The sequence below is a fragment of the Salmo salar genome, unplaced genomic scaffold, assembly GCF_905237065.1.
Source record: "Salmo salar unplaced genomic scaffold, Ssal_v3.1, whole genome shotgun sequence".
NCBI lineage: Eukaryota > Metazoa > Chordata > Actinopteri > Salmoniformes > Salmonidae > Salmo > Salmo salar.
This window is the reverse complement of record NW_025548479.1, coordinates 189,467-212,799: the sequence shown is the minus strand read 5'-3', so window position 1 is coordinate 212,799 and position 23,333 is coordinate 189,467. Positions and strand designations below refer to the sequence as shown.

The following is a 23,333-nucleotide window of genomic DNA, read 5'->3' as shown; positions in this document are numbered from 1 at the left end:
CGTTGTGCCATACCAATCCCACCCCAGCTTGCAAGTGGTCTAGATGGCGGTAAGAACAGCCATCTACAAATGCCATCGGCATGTCGAGACACACGATCTCTTCGAAATAGTGATGGTTCGAAGGCAATGGCGGAGCGATGTCACGCGGGGGTGGTCCGGAGTCGGTTTCATCGTCACCACAGTGTTGACACACCGCCAAGGCACTGCCCAAAGGCAGGTTTTTTGCTTTTGCGTAGTTGATTACTACATCATGGCTCTGCAGCGTCATGAGCCAAGCCGCTATCCTGCTGTTGTGTACAGCACCCTCACGGATTCGTTGGCTTTTCAGAAAAGTCACAGGCTGGTGACATGTTTCTATGATCACCTTTTGTCCGCCGACATAACTGGTGAAGTGTTTGATTGCCCAGACTGTCGACAGCAGCGCTTTTTCGCAGTCTGAGTATTTGTGTTCGGCAGGGTTGAGTGTTTTGCTCGCGTAAGCAACCACACGTTTGTCTTGGTCGTATTTTTGGTACAACCCAGCGCTAAGGCAGTGCTCTGAGAAACCGACTTCCAAAAAGAATGTCTTGTCTTTGTTGGGGTATACCAGGCAGGGTGCCTCGCAAAGCAGGTTTTTCAAGGAAGCCACCGCTTCGTTGTGAGTGGCATCCCAAACGAATGGGGTGTCTTTCTGAAGAAGGTGAGTCAACGGTTTTGACAAGTCGGCGTAGTTTTCGATGAATTGACGGGAGTAATTACATACTCCCAAGAAGCTGCGCACCTCGTAAAGGTTTGTAGGTGTTTTGATGTTGCGGACTGCTTGGATTCGGTTAGACTGTGGCAGGATGCCCTCGGCACCCGCCAGAAGCCCAACGTAGTTTACCTTGGTCCTGCACCATTGTCCTTTCATGATGGCCAACTTAGCCCCTGCAGTCCCGAGTTGGGTGAGAACGTGGTCCATTTCATTGAGGTGATGTGACCAAGTCTCACTTCTCATGAGAACGTCGTCCACGTAAATTATCGTCCCCCTAGAGGCTGCGTCTGGCATCGCCTTGTGCAGGAAGATGTTGAACTCTGAGGGGGAGTTCGCATACCCGAATGGGCAACGATTGAAGGTGAAGAGCTTGTTCGAGAAAGAGAAAGCCAACTTGTGTTGGTCACGCGGGTCGACTGTCATGGTCCAGAAACCATTTGCCACGTCGACGGTGGAGAAGTACTTGGCGTTTGCCACCTTTGGCAACTCTTGGTCGAGCTGTGTCATTGGCCAACGAGACAACGGAACCAGTTTGTTGAGTTGTCTATAGTCAATGGTAAGACGCCATTTACCCGTTGGTTTCAGAACGGGCCACACGGGAGCGCTGTACGTACTTTTACATTCCCTGATTATCCGTTTAGCTAATAAGGAATCGATAATCTCTTGTACTGCTGCGTATGCTGCGAGCGGAATTTTGTATTGTCTAACAAACGTAGGAGTTGCTCCGGGTGGCGTAGGAATACGCACCACATGGATACCCGTAACCCCGCAATCCAGCGAGTCTGTCGACCAGATCTCACTGTGTTTATTAAACAATTCTCTCAACTGATGGCGTTCAGTGTCATTGACAAGAGCATCAGCCTCCGACAGTAGTTGTATTACCTGTGCATGGAAACCAGGATATGGTTCGGCGACATTGTACAGGTCTTCATCGGGTGGTGACGACATGTCACTTTTGGAAGAGTCATCGGTTGTTACCTCACAAGAGTGTACTTCGCATGCCGGAGGAGACGCAATATCATCCTCCGTGACGATGGAGTATATTAACAGGTTGCTGTCAGGATCGACATCCAGCCGGAACGCCGATGTGTCGTCCAGTGGAAATACGGGAGTTAGTGCTATTGCTTTTGACTGACAAGTAAACAGTGTACCTCCCTCACCATCTAGGTCTAGGGAGGACGGAAGAGGCCCAATCACGGGAACAACTAGTTCATAATCATGGAAGGCGTAATCGATCAATGTTCCTAGCTGAGTGTGCCGAGGAATGGAAATATCCGCTTGAGTCAGATTTTGTACCAGGAGGTAAGTGGATCTAGCGGTTAGTTCCAACAGTGGGTTGCCATTGATAGTTAGCCCCAAGTCGAATAGTTTTGGAGAGGGTTGGAAGAACGCAGTGGTGCCTTCCATCCGGTATCCGGGCGCCAGGTTCAGTCTTACAGAAACCTCTGTGGTTCTTGCCGGTATCAACATGGCGGACTCAGTTATCGCCTTGCAAGCTTCAGGAATAGTCTGCCCGGAAGCCATTCGCACCGGGTCGAAAGACAAGGCATGTTGGTTTGGCTGCGCCAAAGACCAAAGAACTTGGTGTATGGTATCAAGTTTAACACCCAATCTTACCAAGATATCCGCTCCCACATAGACTGTATGTGGGAGGTCCGCGACAACCAGTAGGTAGTGGGATAATTCCTTGGTTCCAATGCGGATTGATAGCGCACACACCCCTATTGCGGTGAGTGTTGTCTGGGGAGTTGTTCCCAGTGGAAATCTAAAAGTTTTCGGCACAAGGGGATGGCAGTTAGCTGTTTTCGAAATTTCGTTGAACATTTCCAAACTGATTGCGGATTTTTCTGACCAGGTGGCCAGCCTGGTATCCTCAGCCATAGTGCCGTTCAGGCACACGCCCCCTATCAGAGGAGGGCGGTAAGTGTCGGCTGGTGAATCACCCAAGCCGCACAAGAAAACCTCATGTTCGGTTAAGTTCCGAGTCGAACTCACATTGTCATTTGCCACAAATGGCGGGCTCATGGCCAAGTTCACCGGGTTTGCGTCAGATGCTGACGTCGGACCCACGTCGTTGCACAATGTACGGCAGGTAGCCTTGGAAGAATGCGGCGAAGTCAACGGAGTTGGCATAGGTATTTGTGACCAGATTTGATTGGTTTTCCAATCCATTAGTGGTACCAAACGGTCAATTAAATCACTCCCAATCAGCATCCGTTCGATTTCGATGCTAGTCACATACACGGGGTGTATCAGTGACACGCTTTCGAAGTTGAGTTTAAGTAGGAGACGTTTGGTTAGGGGCAAGGTAGCTTGAGTGAAACCTCGAAGATTCGTATCGCAATGTTCCGTTTTCAACCAACGTTTTGTTGGGTCCACTGCCCTTTTTAGTTCATCCAGCAAGGTTTCGGATATGAGGGAAATTGTCGAACCCGAATCTATCAGAGCGTGACAGGTCACACAGTCCTCCAGGACTGTTCTAAGGTATGGCCTGTTCGAGTTGGTTTTTCTCGTCATATCCCCAACAAAATGGAGTGGGTTGGGAGAACGGAGCGGTTTGTAATCTGCGGCGATTTCCAAGACAGATAAGTCACCTACGTGACCCAGTGGGTCCTCTATCGGAATGGGAGAGGAATCATCTGTTGCAAAGCTGCTTATCTCGTGCATCTCCACCTCCGTGTCCAAGTCTGTAGACAAAACCTGCGGGCTTGTGTCTAGAACGGGCGGTACCTGGACAGGGATTTGAGTGGGGGTGGGGGTAATGGAAATGTTTGCGTCCTCTTGAATTGCATGAATTTCGGCGGACTCGGTTTCCAACAATTTTACGCCTAGTCATGAGGACTTATCCTTCTCCTCTTTCTCAAATTTCTTACGATGCAGTACATCTTTTATCAGAGCTTCTATATCATTTCGGTTAGCGTTTAAATCATTGTTGAACACTTTGTTGCCCTTGTTACGCTTGTTACCCTTGTGTCCTGACCCTTTGTGAGAGTTAGGCGGAGGGGCATGTCGGCTAGGTTGATCTCTACGGGACCTGTTAGATTGGGGACGTTCATCGTAGCTATTGTTACGGCGGTGGTTGTCGGGGTGGTGGTTACTTGGTTGCCACCCCCTTTGATCGTCATCTTTTACCGCATATGTCCCTGATGCAGCCCCTTCTAATTCGAGTGATGGTTCCCGCCTAAGCTCGAAAGTCGAGGGGTCCGGGCTCTTAGCCCGGCTTGCTTTTGATGCTTCAAAAGCGGTGCTTGCCAGCTCTCGGAGCGTCGAGATTGGCAACCCGACGTGGGCAGTAGGGCCCAAGTAGTTAATGAAGTTGGGAGACATGTTTGACAGAAAAAGTTTTTTGAACGGTAATAGGTCTTCCATTCCTGTTTCAGTGAGCATGCCAAAGTAAGCTGAACGAAGCCGGTGATAGTAGGCTTGTGGGTGTTCATTTCGAGCTTGTCTGATATTGTTAGCCAACGAACTATCGTGTTTGCGAGTCGCAGAACCACTGAATTCTATTTTCAAAACCGTGGCAAGTTTAGCATAGTCGTTTTGCACGTGTTGCTCTTGTAGACGGATGAACCTTGTCACGTGTCGGACGTTCGCTTCAAAAGATAGGCTCTATCTGCATTCATAGCGTTTGGGTAGCCATCCAAGGCGTCCTCTATGTCTGCTAAGAATGTCTCAAGTGACGTTTGGCTTTCCCGGAACGGGGTCGAAGAGGCGGAAGTTTTTGACGATTTTGTCAAGGCGATCCCCGCCAAGTGTCGGGGAGCCTCTGCACTCTCCCGTGGAGAATTGTGGGCCGAGAGGCCAAGAGGAAAAGTCAAGCTGTGGTTGTGTTGGCGAGGAGGCCCCAATTCACTGTGGGCCGAATGGCCAAGAGAAAGGGGCTGAAATCTCCTGTCATCTACCTTCCCTCGTTCTCTTAGCTCCGGATGTGAGCTAGGTTGCTTGGTTTGGGTGTCCCGCGATAGCGCGTGACTGTTCTGGAGTTCCTCCAGATGATACCTAAGGGTGGTGTTATGCTGCATCGCAGAGTCCACCTGGGAGTTGAGGGTGTTTATTTTCGACACGTAGGTGTCGCCCTTGCTTCGCTCGGCCTCATACTTATCTGTCATGGTTTGCAGGGAGAGGTCGCGAGTGTGGAGTGAGAGATCCAGTGATGCGATGTCCTCCTTTTGTTTAGAGGTCACATTTTCCAACTTTCTCACCTGGTCTTTCTCATCCTTCATTAAATCAGCGACTTCAATGAGTTCTGCTGTTTTGTCCTCCAACTTGGTCATTGTGTTCATTAACTAATCGTCTTTGGTCTGCAGCTTTTGGAATAGAGCATTATTGCTTTGAGTGGATTCATTCACAACCGCTTGCAGGGCATCAATTTGCTCGCCCCGTTTTCTAGCTAGCGCGTCCGACTCATCTAGTTTCGCGTGGACTTCATCGTATTTAGTTTTAGCTAAACCGAGTTGTTCTTTTATAATACGGACTTGGTCAAGAGTTTGTTCGCGTTCTTTGTTATAAGTGTTAGACAGATCTTCCAATGTATCTGTTCTCACACACAGTTCCTCGGCTAGCAGTAGCTTATCTTTTTCAGCTTTCGATGCCAGCTCCCTGGTTCTCTCCACCTGTACCTTGAACTCCCCAGCTTCCTGCTCGTGCCTCTGCTGGGCACTGAGGTAGTGGTGCACTGTCCATCTCTGCTGGTGGGCATAGTTGAGGGCTAAACTGGAGAGAACCTTCACAAGGCCTCCGCCTGATGGTCTATTTTGAAGAGCGTCTGTCGCAATGTCTGCATTTTTCTCGCTTATGGCATTGAAATCTAACATTTTCAGCCCCTCGGCATAGTTAGGATTTGCATCGTTGCTGAGGTCCGCGATCAATCTTTCCGTGGGTGAAGGTCCGCAGATTAGAGGGGAAATGGGTGGAAACCCATCTGATGGATTGCTCATTATTATGATTGTCAGTTATTTCAATTTACGTAATGTTTGGGTTTTTTAGTTGGAGGCCGCAAACACGATTTAACTCAGTTTGTAAACGTCAATGAATCATCAAGACTGGGTCAGTAATGTGAGTTGGTTATTACTTAACTTGCCAAAACAGGTTTAATTGATTAAATCGATTTTAATTATAAATCTAACCTGTATAGGCTATTTGGGAATTTTAATTTTAATACACCTGAAAGAGTTGCTATCTCTAAGTTAACGTTGAGAAGTTTAACTATGTCTCATTGGTTAGAACACATTAGTTTGCGTATTATTCCAATAACCAACCTGGACAGGTAGTGTAGCAATTTAATGTATATTAAATTGAACGAGACAATGATATCCAATCAGTTGAGACTGGTTAGATATCGTACAGCATAACCTGAATTATTTAAAAATAATTACTGGTGATTCTTCACCACCGGAGGTCACTGTTAACCTGTAAGGGCTAGGGGGCAGTATTTGCACGGCTGGATAAAAAAAATGTACCCGATTTAATCTGGTTACTAATCCTACCCAGTAACTAGAATATGCATATACTTATTATATATGGATAGAAAACACCCTAAAGTTTCTAAAACTGTTTGAATGGTGTCTGTGAGTATAACAGAACTCATTTGGCAGGCAAAACCCTGAGACAGATTCTGACAGGAAGTGGATACCTGATGTGTTGTATTACCTTTAAACCTATGCCATTGAAAAACACAGGGGCTGAGGAATATTTTTGGCACTTCCTATTGCTTCCACTAGATGTCACCAGCCTTTACAAAGTGTTTTGAGTCTTCTGGAGGGAGATCTGACCGAACAAGAGCCATGGAACGATGATGGCCCATTAGACACCTGGCGCGCGAGTTCATGTTGGGTACCCTCGTTCCAATACTTTATAAAAGAGAATGCATTCGTCCACCTTGAATATTATTCATGTTCTGGTTAAAAAAGGCCCTAATGATTTATGCTATACAACGTTTGACATGTTTGAACAAACGTAAATATATTTTTTCCCCTCGTTCATGAAGTGAAGTCCGGCGGGCTTAGATCATGTGCTAACAAGACGGAGATTTTTGGACATAAATTATGAGCTTTTTTGAACAAAACTACATTCGTTATGGACCTGTGATACCTGGAAGTGACATCTGATGAAGAGAATCAAAGGTAATGGATTATTTACATAGTATTTTCGATTTTAGATCTCCCCAACATGGCGGCTAGTCTGTATCGCAACGCGTATTTTTCTGGGCGCAGTGCTCAGATTATTGCAAAGTGTGATTTCCCAGTAAGGTTATTTTTAAATCTGGCAAGTTGATTGCGTTCAAGAGATGTAAATCTATAATTCTTTAAATGACAATATAATATTTTACCAATGTTTTATAATTTTAATTATTTAATTTGTGGTGCTGACTTGAATGCCGGTTATTGGAGGGAAACGATTTCCTGAACATCAACGCCACAGTAAAACGCTGTTTTTGGATATAAATATGAACTTGATAGAACTAAAAATGCATGCATTGTCTAACATAATGTCCTAGGAGTGTCATCTGTTGGAGATTGTAAAAGGTTAGTGCATAATTTTAGCTGATTTTATGGTTTTGGTGACACCTGTCTTTGAATTGGCACAACATTACACACAACTCTTGTAAATGTACTGTCCTAACATACTCTAAATTTATGCTTTCGCCGTAAAACCTTTTTGAAATCGTAAAACGTGGTTAGATTAAGGAGATGTTTATCTTTCAAAGGGTGTAAAATAGTTGTATGTTTGAAAAATTTTAATTTTGACATTTATTTGGATTCAAATTTGCCGCTCTTGAAATGCACCTGCTGTTGATGGAGTGCACCACGGGTGGGACGCTTGCGTCCCACCTAGCCCATAGAGGTTAACACAAGCTAAAATCGACAGGGTACCAGTGAAAATAGAATTTTACAATACTGTTAAAAAGTCTACCTAAACACCATTAAGCTAGTAAAACAGCTTTAATCTATTAATCAATTTGAATGATTAGTCAACCCCGTATAGGCTAAAGGAATTAGCTTTAATTAACCTGAAATAGTTGCTATATCTAAGTTAACGTGGAACAGTTTAATAATGTCTCATTGGTTATGGCACATTCATGTGTGTATTATTCCCATAACCAACCTGGAAAGGTAGTGTATCAATTTAATGTATGTATAAAATTGAACAAGACAATGATATCTAATCAGTTAAGACTGGTTTGATATCCTACAGCGTAACCTGACTTATTTCACAAAAAATGACTGGCGATTCTTCGCCAGAGGTTACGGATAGCCCCAGCTGAGATCTCACAGGATTCCTGCCTAACGCGGGAATTCACTATGAACAAAGAGGAAAACAAAAATGGCTGCTCCCCTTTGTTAGCCTAGCATCTGGCGCAATGCTTAGCTTTCCTTGCGCGGGGTTTCCCCCTCGCCGCACAAGGGAAGTTCCCTCCAACAAGGGAACAGGTTTACTTGGTGACGTCTCACGTTCAACCCTTAACCTCTTCCCGTTTACCAAACGCGAGAGGTAGAGAGATAATAACTTTGCTTCGGTCAAACGAATAGATCTACTCTAATTTCCGTAATGGCTGGCTCATATGTCCTCTGCTCTAGGAATTACTTATGACCGAGTCAGATCACTCCTGAAAGCGATCGACAGAAATAACACTACGTTAGGCCCAACGAGTATTATTTCTCAGAATGCCTACATCGGCTGGTACATATGTCCTAGCTCGTAGCATTCAGTAGACCCCCCTTCACACTGCTTTGGTCAGATATACAACCGGGGTCGTTCTATTCCGACCAGTATCTGGGTGAAATGGAACGACACACACACTTCTCTCCCACACTAGTCCTGCCTATAGCTATTAATGGAATGTATGTATCTTGCTACACAATTGATATGGAATAACCCAACAGTGCGGCCTAGTCCTATCTTAGACGCCTCACACGGGGCGCCATATGTCGTGACGTTGTATTAGTTAATGTGACGACTGTTGCTTATCGAATGATTAACGGTTTATAATTGCGTGATTAAATGAATTAAGCAATGAATCAAGCAATTATTAACTCATCAACCTGGGGCACCATGGGAACAGTATTTTGATTGAGTTTCTATTTCCCAAATTAACTCAAAGGATATCAGAATATCGATTTTACAACAGTCGCTAAATTAATCAATTTCCTCTACAGTCTCATTCTGAACGTCGCATAATCCGGGGAATCTGCACGGACCCGGGCTTCACCAATGAGTTTACCACACCAATCTTAGTTGATTATTTATTTACTAGCAAGCTAAAATGATGATAAAAATACACATACACAAAACACAGTCTAGCTATTGATTAGGACTTGGTATAACGGGCCAACACACTATGGCGCGTGTTACCCAAAATGGGGATTTAAAAGAGAGAGAAACCAAGAAAGTACACGAGAGAAATATACATTTGGGTTCATTTGTCAGCCATGCTTATTTAAACCTAGCCTTGCCCCGAACTGCTGCTCTTATGGGTCAGAATATAATGATGTAATTACGTGTTGGAGGTCTCAGGTGGGAAGCTCCGCGTGTGTCGTTTAGGCTTCTCAATGACGCACTTCTCCGGCGCAACTCTCTGGTTGTCCTCACGATGTCAGTGTCCTTCTTGGCTAAGTGGTCTGATCCCTCGCCCTTGATCTGAAAGGGGTCTTCTGAGGACAGACAGCTCTGTAGCTCAGAGCTCACAGCTTCGGACTCGAACGGTGTATATACCACGATTCAATGGAGAGTGGAGGCTGGGTGGTTCGGCTTGAATTCACCCGCTTAGACACAGCTACTCGTCCGTAGCTCGTGTAGAAAAAGATTTCTTTGTCTTCAACCTTGGGGTTCGTTGACTTTGTTAGACCTTCGCTGCAGCTTGGGGTCAATTAGTCTCATATGTTAATTCTTCACTCTCCTGTCTTATACCCTAGGGTCAGAAGTGGGCGTAACCGCCTTTAGGGCAATTCTCTGGGCGGACCAAGTTAAGGGGCAAGGCCTAGATTTGACTAAAATCCTATTTTAGACACTACCTTCACATCTCATCTTTACCAAAACATTCTCTTTGATTTGGATATTTTCCACACAACGTACAATGTATAAACATCAGGCATATACTGGGAAAACTCTTAAAGGTACAATGTTTTCATAACGTCATCTCTTAACCTTTAATAACAATTCAAAAGTTACATACATTTTCATATTCCACCTCTCGTCATGACCACCGTTGTGGCTGACGGAAACCATTGTTCCAAAGTCCCTTTATTGCATGTTTAATGTTCTGAGGCCAGAATTCCATTGTGAGGACAAAGGAATTTCTCTGTGGCCTAAGGTTTATTATGGCGTGAGGGGTCATAAAACCCCCACATCTTCAGACCCCTAGATCTCTCCTCCTCTGTTGGGGTTTTGGGAGATACTCTGTAGGGTGGTGGTCTCCTGTACCCTGACCTGATCAGGACAGTCATGACACAATAATGCTGATGACAACTGTCTGCTGGTAGCTGGAAAGGCTAATGAGGTGATAATGCTAATGATAACCATCTTCTGGTAGATGGAAAGGCTTTACCAAAACCTTCTCAATTAAAAGTTAACTACAACGTGGCCCATGCCTACCTGGCAGAATGACATCATGATTATTATTTACATCAATCCAGTGGCCATTTGTTCTGTAAAACTAAATACAGTGTGACTGAGAGCGAAACGCTGCTTTCTCTGCCATGGTATCATTTCTGGTATTGAGTATCGTGACAACACCATGTCACAGAGACAGGCACAAAGACTATCACATTCTCACTGGCGTCCCAGAGACGACGGCACAGCGTCCCGTCCCTGTCCCAGAGACAACGGCACAGCGTCCCGTACCTGTCCCAGAGACAACGGCACAGCGTCCCGTACCTGTCCCAGAGACAACGGCACAGCGTCCTGTACCTGTCCCAGCGTCCTGTACCTGTCCCAGAAACAACGGCACAGCATCCCTACCTGTCCCAGCATCCTGTCCCTGGCCCAGCGTCCTGTCCCTGGCCCAGAGACGACGGCACAGCGTCCTGTGTGTGTGTGTGTGTGTGTGTGTGTGTGTGTGTGTGTGTACTGTACCTGTCCCAGAGACAACGGCACAGCGTCCTGTGTGTGCGTCCGATCTTGATGATGTCTTTAAACTCCACAGCCTTGGCGTGCAGGGCGTCGTGGAGGTGTTGTAGACCAGGCAGCAGAACCTCGTGGACCTCTTTGGCTGCTGCGATGTGCATGGCTGTGGGGAACGTATCGTTGGAGCTCTGCAAGAGTAGACAACTACAAGTCCATTCAAATGCTCTGCAAGACCCAACTATTTACATTAATTACAGATCGATTGATATTTAAAAACTCTTTACCTGAGCTTTTCAGATACCCATAAATACAAACATTTAACTAAACGCTGCCGCCCGTTACCCTTCCGAGGGCAAACGCTGCCGCCCGTTACCCTTCCGAGGGCAAACGCTGCCGCCCGTTACCCTTCCGAGGGCAAACGCTGCCGCCCGTTACCCTTCTGAGGCGCCAAATAAAACACGGTCACTAGCTACTTCAATCTGGGTGAAAAACAGTTTATTTCCTTCTTCAACATTTTGTATGAAATGAGAAAGCGTTTCTGAATGGTTAGCCTACCTGGCTTTTGTTGACGTGGTCGTTGGGGTGAACAGGGTCCTTGCTCCCCAGCTTCCCTCCGAGGATCTCGATGGCCCTGTTGCTGATCACCTCGTTGACGTTCATGTTGGACTGAGTTCCTGAACCGGTCTGCCACACCACCAGAGGGAAGTGGTCATCCAGCTTACCAGCTGCCACCTGGTCCAAGGGACATGGACATCAGACCAGAGAGGACAACATGCCTTAGTCTGGTCCAAGGAACATGGACATCAGTTAGTACAGAGAGGACAACATGCCTTAGTCTGGTCCAAGGAACATGGACATCAGTTAGTACAGAGAGGACAACATGGTCCAAGGAACATGGACATCAGTTAGTACAGAGAGGACAACATGCCTTAGTCTGGTCCAAGGGACATGGACATCAGTTAGTACAGAGAGGTCAACATGCCTTAGTCTGGTCCAAGGGACATGGACATCAGTTAGTACAGAGAGGACAACATGCCTTAGTCTGGTCCAAGGGACATGGACATCAGTTAGTACAGAGAGGTCAACATGCCTTAGTCTGGTCCAAGGGACATCAGACCAGAGAGGACAACATGCCTTAGTCTGGTCCAAGGAACATGGACATCAGTTAGTACAGAGAGGACAACATGCCTTAGTCTGGTCCAAGGAACATGGACATCAGTTAGTACAGAGAGGACAACATGGTCCAAGGAAAATGGACATCAGTTAGTACAGAGAGGACAACATGGTCCAAGGAAAATGGACATCAGTTAGTACAGAGAGGACAACATGGTCCAAGGAACATGGACATCAGTTAGTACAGAGAGGACAACATGGTCCAAGGAAAATGGACATCAGTTAGTACAGAGAGGACAACATGCCTTAGTCCGAGACCAGTACCAAGTACCACCTGAGCAGTACCAAGACATTCATCAGTAGAATGAGGGCACCATGGCTAAAGGTAACTAGTAGGTTTAATGTAGCTAGCGAATAGCTTGATCCCAGATCTGTTTGTGCCGTCTTGCCAACAACACAAACAGGTCTGGGACCAAGCTAGGTAACAAGGTCTAAGTGCTCTGCTTTTTGCTCAGTACTGTATCAAACGCTATAGCTATTCTCTACAGCAGTGTAGCCTAATGTTTAGAACGAGACAGGTACCCAGGCTGATCTGTCTAATCTGTGAACTCACAACGTTGACAGTTCTCTCTCTGTCTCTGTCTCCCTCCCTCTCTCCCTCCCTCTCTCTCTCTCCCTCTCCCTCCCTCCGTCTCTCTCTCCCTCCCTCCCCCCCTCCCTCTCTCTGTCTCTCTTCCTCCCTCTCCCCCTCTGTCTCTCCCCCTGTCTCTCCCTCTGTCTCTCTCACTCCCTCCCTCCCCCCCTGTCTCCCCCCTCTCTCCCTGTCTCTCTCCCTCCCTCTCCCCTCCCTCTCTCCCTCCCTCTCTCCCTCCCTCCCTCTGTCTGTCTGTCTCCCTCTCTCTCTCTCTCTCTCTCTCCCTCCCCTCTCTCCCCCTCTGTCTCTCTCCCTCCCTGTCTCTCTCCCTCCCTGTCTGTCTCTCTCCCTCCCTCTGTCTGTCTGTCTCTCTCCCTCCCTCTGTCTGTCTGTCTGTCTCTCTCCCTCCCTCTGTCTGTCTGTCTGTCTCTCTCCCTCCCTCTGTCTGTCTCTCTCCCTCCCTCTGTCTGTCTCTCTGTCTGTCTGTCTGTCTCTCTCCCTCTCCCTCTCTCCCTCTCCCCCCTCCCTCCGTCTCTCTCCCTCTGTCTCTCTCTCCCTCTGTCTCTCTCTCCCTCCCTCCCCTCCTCTCTCTCTCCCTCCCTCCCCCCTCTCCCTGTCTCTCTCCCTCCCTCTGTCTCTCTCCCTCCCTCTGTCTGTCTCTCCCCCTGTCTGTCTCTCTCCCTCCCCCCCTCTCTCCCTCTCTCCCTGTTTCTCTCCCTCCCCTGTCTCTCTCCCTCCCTCTCTCTCCCTCCATCTCCCTCTCTCTCCCTCCATCTCCCTCTCTCTCCCTCCATCTCCCTCTGTCTCTCTCCCTCCCTCTGTCTCTCTCCCTCCCTCTGTCTGTCTCTCTCCCTCCCCCCTCTCTCCATCTCCCTCCCCCCTCTCTCCATCTCCCTCCCTCCCTCTCCCTCTCTCCCCTGTCTCTCTCCCTCCCTCCCTCCATATCTCTCCCCCTCTGTCTCTCTCTCTCCCTCCCTCTCCCTCCCTCCATCTTCCTCCCTCTCTCTCCCTGTCTCTCTCCCTCCCTCCCTCTGTCTCTCTCCCTCCATCTCTCCCCCTCCCTCTCCCCCTCTGTCTCTCTCCCTCCCTCTGTCTGTCTCTCTCCCTCCCCCCTCTCTCCATCTCCCTCCCCCCTCTCTCCATCTCCCTCCCCCCTCTCTCCATCTCCCTCCCTCCCTCTCTCCCTCTCCCTCTCTCCCCTGTCTCTCTCCCTCCCTCCCTCCATATCTCTCCCCCTCTGTCTCTCTCTCTCCCTCCCTCTCCCTCCCTCCATCTTCCTCCCTCTCTCTCCCTGTCTCTCTCCCTCCCTCCCTCTGTCTCTCTCCCTCCCTCTGTCTCTCTCCCTCTCTGTCTCTCTCCCCCTCTGTCTCTCTCTCCCTCTGTCTCTCTCACTCCCTCCCCCTCTCTCCCTGTCTCCCCCTCTCTCTCTCTCTCCCTCTGTCTCTCTCTCCCTCTGTCTCTCTCACTACCTCCCTCCCCCCTCTCTCCCTCCCTCTCCCCCTCTCTCTCTCCCTCCCCTCTCCCTCTCCCCTCTCCCTCTCTCCCTCCCCTCTCCATCTCTTTCCCCTCCTTCTCCCTCCCTCCCTCTCCCCCTCTGTCTCTCTCCCTCCCTCCCTCTCCCTCCCTCTCTCTCTCTCCCTCACTCCCTCTCCCTCTGTCTCTCTCCCTCCGTCTCTCTCCCTCCCTCTCTCCCTCCCTCTCTCCGTCTCTCTCTCTGTCTCTCTCCCTCCCTCTCTCTCTCTGTCTCTCTCCCTCCCTCTCTCTGTCTGTCTCTCTCCATCTCTCTCCCCTTCCTTCTCTCCCTCTCCCCCTCTGTCTCTCTCCCTCCCTCCCTCTCCCTCCCCTCCCTCTCTCCCTCTGTCTCTCTCCTTTCGCTCTCTCCCTCCCTCCCCCTCCCTCCCTCTCTCCTTCTGTCTCTCTCCCTCTCTCCCTCTGTCTCTCTCCCTCCCTCTCCCTCCGTCTCTCCGTCCCTCTCCCTCCCTCTCTCTCCCTCCCTCCCTCCACCTCCCCCTCTCCCTCCGTCACTCTCCCTCCCTCCCTCTCCCCCTCTGTCTCTCCCCCTCTGTCTCTCTCCCTCTGTCTCTCTCCCTCCCTCCCCCTCTCCCTCTCTCCCTCCCTCCTCTCCCTCTCCTCTCCCTCTCTCTGTCTCTCTCCCTCCCTCTCCCTCCTCTCTCCGTCCCTCTCCCTCCCTCTCCCTCCCTCCCTCCACCTCCCCTCTCTCCCCTCTCCCTCTACCTCCCCCTCTCTCCCTCCCTCTGTCTCTCTCCCTCCCTCCCCCCTCCCTCTCTCTCCCTCCCTCTGTCTCTCTTCCTCCCTCTCCCCCTCTGTCTCTCCCCCTGTCTCTCCCTCTGTCTCTCTCCCTCCCTCCCTCCCCCTCTCCCCCTCTCCTCTCCCTCTCCCTCTCTCCCTCCCTCCTCTCCCTCCCTCTCTCTCTCTCTCCCCTCCCCTCCCTCCCTCCCTCTCCCTCTCTCCCTCCCTCCCTCCTCTGTCTCTCTCCCTCCCTCTCTCTCCCTCCCTCTCTGTCTCTCTCCCTCCCTCCCTCCCTCTCCCTCCCTCTCTGTCCCTCTCCCTCCCTCCCTCCCCCTCCCCCTCTCCCTCCCCTCCCTCCCCTCTCTCACACCCTCCCCTCTCTCTCCCTCCCTCCCTCTCCTCTCCCTCAACCCCCTCCCTCCCTCCCTCCCCTCTCTCCCTCCCTTTCCTCTCTCCCTCTCTCTCCCCTTCCTTCTCCCCCTCTCTGTCTGTTTCTCTCCCTCCCTCCCTCTCCCTCTCCCTCCCCCTCTCTCTCTCCCTCTCCCCCTCCCTCCCTCCCCTGTAGTGTTGTTGTTGTTAGTGTCGCTGTTCACCCTGTATTAGGCACCTCATCAGCAGCCTGCACGATGGCATCAGCCAGCTTCGGGTCCAGTCCATAGTCCTTGTTGACCTCTGCAGCAGCCCTCTTCAGAATCCCGAAGGCTTTGATCACCTGGATCTGTTGGGACGAGGAAAGGAAGCGGTAGTGACGACGTGTGGAGCGAAGATGATTTTACTGTTACACAAGGATACACAAGGATACGTAAAGTAACCTTTAGTCTGATCTGAATCTGGGATAATAGGACAGGAAACGTTGCAAGGATGTGTGTCCAATTTGTAGTGAGAGCTAGCCACAGCCAGCGGGACTGGCGACCCACAGCCAGCGGGACTGGTGACCCACAGCCACAGGAACCCTCAGCCAGCGCGACTGGTGACCCACAGCCACAGGAACCCTCAGCCAGCGCGACTGGTGACCCACAGCCTGCGGGACTGGTGACCCACAGCCTGCGGGACTGGTGACCCACAGCCTGCGGGACTGGTGACCCACAGCCTGCGGGACTGGTGACCCACAGCCTGCGGGACTGGTGACCCACAGCCTGCGGGACTGGTGACCCACAGCCTGCGGGACTGGTGACCCACAGCCTGCGGGACTGGTGACCCACAGCCAGCGGGACTGGTGACCCACAGCCAGCGGGACTGGTGACCCACAGCCAGCGGGACTGGTGACCCACAGCCAGCGGGACTGGTGACCCACAGCCAGCGGGACTGGTGACCCACAGCCAGCGGGACTGGTGACCCACAGCCAGCGGGACTGGTGACCCACAGCCAGCGGGACTGGTAACCCACAGCCAGCGGGATTGGTGACCCACAGCCTGCGGGACTGGTAACCCACAGCCATGTCTCAAGCTACAACTTGATAGATGAAGTAACATTTAGTCTGAACTTACTGGCATTCTCTCCGACGGTCCTCCGATCTTGAAGTTCGTGGTGGACCGGACTGTCTGAGCCCCATAATACTTGTCAACTGGCACCTTCAGCTCTCCAAAGGTGTCTGCTTCAATTCTGTACTCTGAAGACTGAACAACAACATTGAGACAGTCAAATAGCAAAGATGAAAAGTTAGTCGGGGTTACTTGACGGCGGCTAGCTACGTGGGCTACTTGGCGGCGGCTAGCTACGTGGGCGACTTGGCGGCGGCTAGCTACGTGGGCGACTTGGCGGCGGCTAGCTACGTGGGCGACTTGGCGGCGGCTAGCTACGCGGGACACTTGACGGCGGCTAGCTACGCGGGCGACTTGACGGCGGCTAGCTATGTGGGTTACTTGACGGCGGCTAGCTACGTGGGTTACTTGACGGCAGCTAGCTACGTGGGTTACTTGACGGCGGCTAGCTACGTGGGTTACTTGACGGCGGCTAGCTACGTGGGTTACTTGACGGCGGCTAGCTACGTGGGTTACTTGACGGCGGCTAGCTACATAGTTATTTGGTTAGAGAGGCATAATCTCAACAACAAAAAGGTAGTTGCTAGCTTATAGACTTGCTTTGTTGACATTTGAAAGCTAGCTCTCTCTCAAGACTAAACAAACAAAACGGTTGTTTCTCAGGCTGACCTATCAGGGGTTTAGATACGGAACTCCTAGCTAAAATTGTAGGTAAAACAAAATAATTAAGCAGCCATTTCCACTGAGCTCTGTGCCAGCGGTAGTGTTGGTGTGCAGTTTGCCAAGTACCTCGACTCCTCCACGGAGTTGAGAGAAAACATTTTTTTTTTTTTTTAAATGAACCTCTAGGGCTGTGGAGGTCATAACATTTTGGCAGCAGGTTATTGTCATGCAAAAAGTATGCCGGTCTAACAGTAATTTATCGTTAATTAAAACGTTTAGCATCTCCAGGCCTCCAGCATACAAGCCGCTGATGAGCGCCGTTGGAACATCTACAGTTAAAATAGTCTAATAAATTAATTTAAAATATACACCATCACAACACAGCCATTATATATTTTAGTCAGAAACATTATGATATGTAGAAAATGTATTTCAGAAGAACAGAATATATGTGTTGGTCTACTGTATGTTATCTGGCTATTCTCCATGATATAGACTGTAGGCTTGTTCATCACACAGAGTTACACATGGAGTAGATTTAGAAAGGTCCACTATGTAACGTGCAAAAACAGGTGCAGGGGGAAAGACATGTCGTCTGTATACACTGGAATAGAGAATGGAGACTGTGCACATTCCCTCCCTGTCCGTTTCCTAGGTTACTTGGGTTTTATAAAAAGAGCATTTCCCTCCATGCATCAACCACTGTTTGAGGAGCTCTCGCTGCCCGACAGGAGATATTCCACCCAAACTCTGTATGCCATGGGCTCTCAGACCTTCCATCAGCTACCCAGTACTCTGTATGCCATGGCCTCTCAGACCTTCCTGCAGCTACCCAGTACTCTGTATGCCATGGGCTCTCAGACCTTCCCATCAGCTACCCAGTACTCTGTATGCCATGGCCTCTCAGACCTTCCCATCAGCACCCAGTACTCTGAATGCCATGGGCTCTCAGACCTTCCTGCAGCTACCCAGTACTCTGTATGCCATGGCCTCTCAGACCTTCCTGCAGCTACCCAGTACTCTGTATGCCATGGCCTCTCAGACCTTCCTGCAGCTACCCAGTACTCTGTATGCCATGGCCTCTCAGACCTTCCTGCAGCTACCCAGTACTCTGTATGCCATGGCCTCTCAGACCTTCCTGCAGCTACCCAGTACTCTGTATGCCATGGCCTCTCAGACCTTCCTGCAGCTACCCAGTACTCTGTATGCCATGGCCTCTCAGACCTTCCTGCAGCTACCCAGTACTCTGTATGCCATGGCCTCTCAGACCTTCCCATCAGCTACCCAGTACTCTGTATGCCATGGGCTCTCAGACCTTCCCATCAGCTACCCAGTACTCTGTATGCCATGGGCTCTCAGACCTTCCTGCAGCTACCCAGTACTCTGTATGCCATGGCCTCTCAGACCTTCCTGCAGCTACCCAGTACTCTGTATGCCATGGGCTCTCAGACCTTCCCATCAGCTACCCAGTACTCTGTATGCCATGGGCTCTCAGACCTTCCCATCAGCTACCCAGTACTCTGTATGCCATGGGCTCTCAGACCTTCCATCAGCTACCCAGTACTCTGTATGCCATGGGCTCTCAGACCTTCCCATCAGCTACCCAGTACTCTGTATGCCATGGGCTCTCAGACCTTCCTTCAGCTACCCAGTACTCTGTATGCCATGGGCTCTCAGACCTTCCGTCAGCTACCCAGTACGTAATTTGGATAATCAAGTGAAATCTGTACGGTAACATCGACAGTAAGATGTTTTCAAGACAAAACATATTTCACTAAACTGTTGACAGCCAGTCTGCCCGCTCAAGTAAAATTTGACTCATACTTAAGTCAAATTAAAGATAACTTAATAGAAAATGACTCAGGTAAAAGTGAAAGACACCCAGTTAAATACTACTAGAGTTAGTCTAAAACTATTTGGTTTTAAAATGTACTTAAGTATCAAAAGTAAAAGTATAAATTAATTTTAATTCCTTATATTAAAGCAAAACAGTCGACACGATTGTTGATCTTATTTTTTTTTTTAAATTTATTTTTTTTTTTACAATTTTCCTGTCCTGCTAAGCATTCAAAATGTACTTTTGGGTGTCAGGGAAAATGTAAGGAGTAAAAATTACATTATGTTATATAGGAATGTAGTGGAGTAAAATGACATTATTCTATATAGGAATGTAGTGGAGTAAAATGACATTATGTTATATAGGAATGTAGTGGAGTAAAATGACATTATGTTATATAGGAATGTAGTGGAGTAAAATTAAAAGTTGTCAAAAATATAAATAAAGTAAAGTACAGATACTAAAAAAAAAAAATACTTAAGTAGTACTTTAATTATTTTTACGCAAGTACTTTACGCCACTGAGCACAGGGTAACCAGTCCATCCACTACGCATAATAAAGGTTTATACTCAAAAGGCGATTGCTGGAATGTGTTTAATTTTGGAGTATAGGCTAGACCAATGACGTACCAAAGACATCTTAAAATCAGTTTTGTTTTATGTTTTTCCTGCACTTGGTAATATGTGGTAGGTTATGTTTTGTATAAGGTCACAATCTTTTTAATTCAGCTGTTTCTTTCGGCTTGGCTCATAAGCTCTATGGATAAGCATAAGCTCTATGTCTATGGCTGTTTTGAACTAATCATCACAATCCCCAAGTCCAGACTATGGGAGGCGCACAGTACTACATAGAGCCATGACTACATGGAACTCTATTCCACATCAGATAACTGGTGCAGCAGTAGAATCAGATTTAAGAAATACACCTTATGGAACAGTGGGGACTCTGAAGCAACACAAGACATGCCACCAGAGGTCTCTTCACAGTCCCCAAGTCCAGAACAGACTATGGGAGGTGCACAGTACTACATAGAGCCATGACTACATGGAACTCCATTCCACATCAGGTAACTGATGCAGCAGTAGAATCAGATTTAAGAAACAGATTAAAAACACACCTTACTGGACAGTGAGGACTTTAGACACACACACACACACACACACACACACACACACACACACACACACACACACACACACAGTGTTGTAGTATAGTAGTGGCCGGAGGGCACACAATGTATTGTGAAATCTGTTGTAAAATGTATTTTAATATTAAAATAATAATAATAATAATAATAATAATAATAATGGTATTATAATGTATATTACTGCCTTCATTTTTGCTGGACCACAGGAAGGGCTGCCTCCTTGTATGTTGAAATTCAACAGCGTGACTTGTGATGGGACTGTTCACAGAAAGGGAGCCTAGATGTTAGAGAGGAGAGAGAGGAGTCTTCCACTCTCTGGTTCCTAGGGGATACTGTTACCCCTGACGCTACCTCGTACCCTCGTATAGCCTCGTTATTGCTATTTTATTGAGGAACGTTAACTATTTGCTTTTTATTTATTTTTTTAATTTAGGACATTTTTCTTGCGTTTGCTCTCTGTATTGTTGGGATAAATAAATAGAATTGTTGGGATAAATAAACTTTGATTTGAACTCCATGTTACTTGGCTAGTAAGTTAGGTAGTGAAAATTAGCCCATTAGCACGCTAGCTAGCAGATAAAGTTGTAAACAGACTTTGACCTTCTGCTAGCTTGACAAGATAACATTAGCCAAATTACATGCTAGCTTACTGCTTGCTACCAGAATATTGCTGTGAATACTCGTTGTTTCTTGTTTGAAAGACTACGGTTGTCCTAAAACGCACAATTACTACATTCGTGTAACGCTAGATAGCAAAGTGGCTAACTATTCATTAATTATGAGCTAATACGGCTAACTAGCCAGTTAGCTATAGCCAGTCTAGCTATAGCCAGTCTAGCTATAGCCAGTTAGCTATAGCCAGTTAGCTAGCCAGTTAGCTTGGCTAACTAATAAGGTAATTTTTGCGGGCCTGCGATGGCCCTAAACAACGGACTCTAATCTCCGAAAAGACAAAACACGTACCATTCTGGAAGATATGAGGATAACTCCTGCTACAGGACTGTACTTTGTGTTGTCTATGTTCCTCTGTAACGCCTGGAGGTTACAGTTAAATCGCTGGACGTTTCTCAAACAGCGAAACATTGCGTCTGATCAGCTGTCACTTCAGACCAGGGAGCAGAGCGGAACCAAAATGAGCAAACCACAAGCCTGTGTTACGGGGGCGGAAACATATATTTGCAACATTTCTTGTGCATGGGGGATCATTTAAAGCAGCACACCGAATTTAAAAAAAGCAGTATAAAATGTTATTTTACATTTGACTGTCTTCGTGCCGTTAAAACAATTGACGTTGTTTGATAGTGTAACGACCCTGGGTTTATAAGCGCGGAAATCGACTCTGCCGTTCGAGCATGCTTTTGCGGCACAGTCGATAGCGCGCCGGACTTCGGGCTTTGAAGGTCGAGGGTTCGAGACCTGGGGCCTGTTGCACAAAAGTAGAATTAAGACATCCGGGATAAATGACTCAGCTGAGCTCAATGAAGCCAAAACATGTGCGTCCAGGCTTAATTGGTTGCACAAAGACCAAGCCAGGATGAGCAGACACGGATTCATTAAGCCAGGTGAAACCAATCCTGGATAGGTGCGCGCTCACGGCTCACTCAAATAGACCCCGCCACAGATCACAGATTAACTGATTTACCATGGCAACTAGAGCCGCGTACTTTTCCCCGTCGGAAGCACAAATCCTCATGGAGGCATACGAGGAGGTAAAATATATAATTAAGAAGAAAGGCAACACCGCCACAGTGATAAAGCAAAGAGAAAAAGCGTGGCAAAGTATTGCAGACCGCCTGAATGCGTAAGTAGTGCACAATTACACAGTCACCGCTCCGCTGAAACATCACAATTACAATTCAAATATTTAATTCACATCTCCAAAAATGCAGTTGTACTGTAATTATGAAACGGTTAAATTTTTAATTGAAATGCACTGCAGATATGAGTGAAATTGTGTAAAGTAACTCCATCACACTGTATAAAGCTATGATAGATTTTTTGATATTTTTACTGAAAACAAGACAAAAATACCAAGTAATTTTTTGCAGTGTGACTCCATTAAATGTGTGTGTGTGTGTGTGTGTGTGTGTGTGTGTGTGTGTGTGTAGATTAAACATGAACGGGCCAAAACGGACATGGCAGCAGGTCAAAATCAAATACAAGAACATTCTGCAGAATGGTATGGTCCCTGACTAATATTTAACAAAGCACAAGCATATATTGTACCCAGAAGGTGCCTGCTCACACATTGTCTGTACTGTTTTAGCAGTGAAAAAGAATACCCACAGACAAGGCACGGGTGGTGGGTCACCAAAGGCTGACCTTACCCCAGCAGAGGACATGGCCTTGGAGCTAAATAAAGGCAGGCCCGTCTTAGAGGGGATCCCTGGGGGAAAGAGACGAGCATAGGTTCCTCCCAAGATGCCACCCGCTTCATTCAAGGTATGTCCTTCCATCTCTACATGGGATACAACCACATTCATATTGAATCAATTTGGACTGTCTGACTTTGGTTTACCTATTGCCTTGCAGTGTCTGGCAGCACTGTGTTCCTGTTAGAGCCACCAGCACAAGCACCAGACGATGCTGATCCAGTGAGTACTCCATCAAAGGCATACTGTAGGCCTGGCATGTCTTGTCTACTAGCTTCAATATGAATCCGATTAAATGTGATAGGGTGAAGGCCCCAGTGCAGCAGCAACAGCACATGATGGAGACGATGATGAGGAGGAGACCATCTCTCTGGATTCCAGAAGGCATGAGGTATCATGTTAAGACTGTGAAAGTACTATTTACTCTACAATGGTGAGGAGTCCTCATCAAAATCAAAAAATCTAATTTCTTTTACAGGACCCAGATGCTATACAGTGGGAAAACCAGCCTGGCAACATAGTGCGTATTAATAAAAGGACACCACATCCTGCCAAATTCCAGCTGCGCTAATTGTATTGTGTTCACAGAGCTCACAAGCTATCAGAAAGTTGTATGGCAACCACCTCCGGCGCCAAATAGAACTGGCAGACATAGACATTCAGTACAAGAAGAAAAAGATGGAAAATCTTGCACTGGAGTCCGAAATAAAAAAGAGGACAATTAGGAAACTGGACCTTGAAATAAAAAAACTTGAGAGGGAGGTGAGATATGCCTTCAATGTACACTGTATGCTAACTGTAACACAAATGTATTAATCATTATTTTTCTTTCCTCCCCCAGCTCCAAGAAGATGACACAGCTCAAAATAAAAATTAGGTATATTCTCGTAAAGTCAAGTGAGCCATGGCATATGAGCTCTTATTGTGAGCACACAGGACGGTGGCATCTTTCTAAGGTTTTTTTATTTTCCCAGCAATCAGTACAACCAAGTCATCGTTATAAGGCATCGCCCTCTTTTGCCCACCCCCCAGCACCAGGT

The 23,333-nt window shown here is 47.9% G+C and overlaps 1 protein-coding gene across 1 annotated transcript in view; it reads right to left on the bottom strand.

Annotated features, from left to right (window-relative positions):
- The window catches only part of LOC106564811 (fumarate hydratase, mitochondrial-like), a 46,004-nt gene extending 24,962 nt beyond the window's left edge, over window positions 1-21,042 (bottom strand). The window contains 6 exon segments of the mRNA XM_045712425.1: window positions 10,607-10,652; window positions 10,826-10,983; window positions 11,351-11,527; window positions 15,400-15,510; window positions 16,280-16,408; window positions 20,885-21,042. Coding sequence (XP_045568381.1) covers window positions 10,607-10,652; window positions 10,826-10,983; window positions 11,351-11,527; window positions 15,400-15,510; window positions 16,280-16,408; window positions 20,885-21,004 — 741 coding nt within the window. The 5' untranslated portion in view covers window positions 21,005-21,042.
- Between the last annotated feature and the right edge of the window lie 2,291 nt (window positions 21,043-23,333).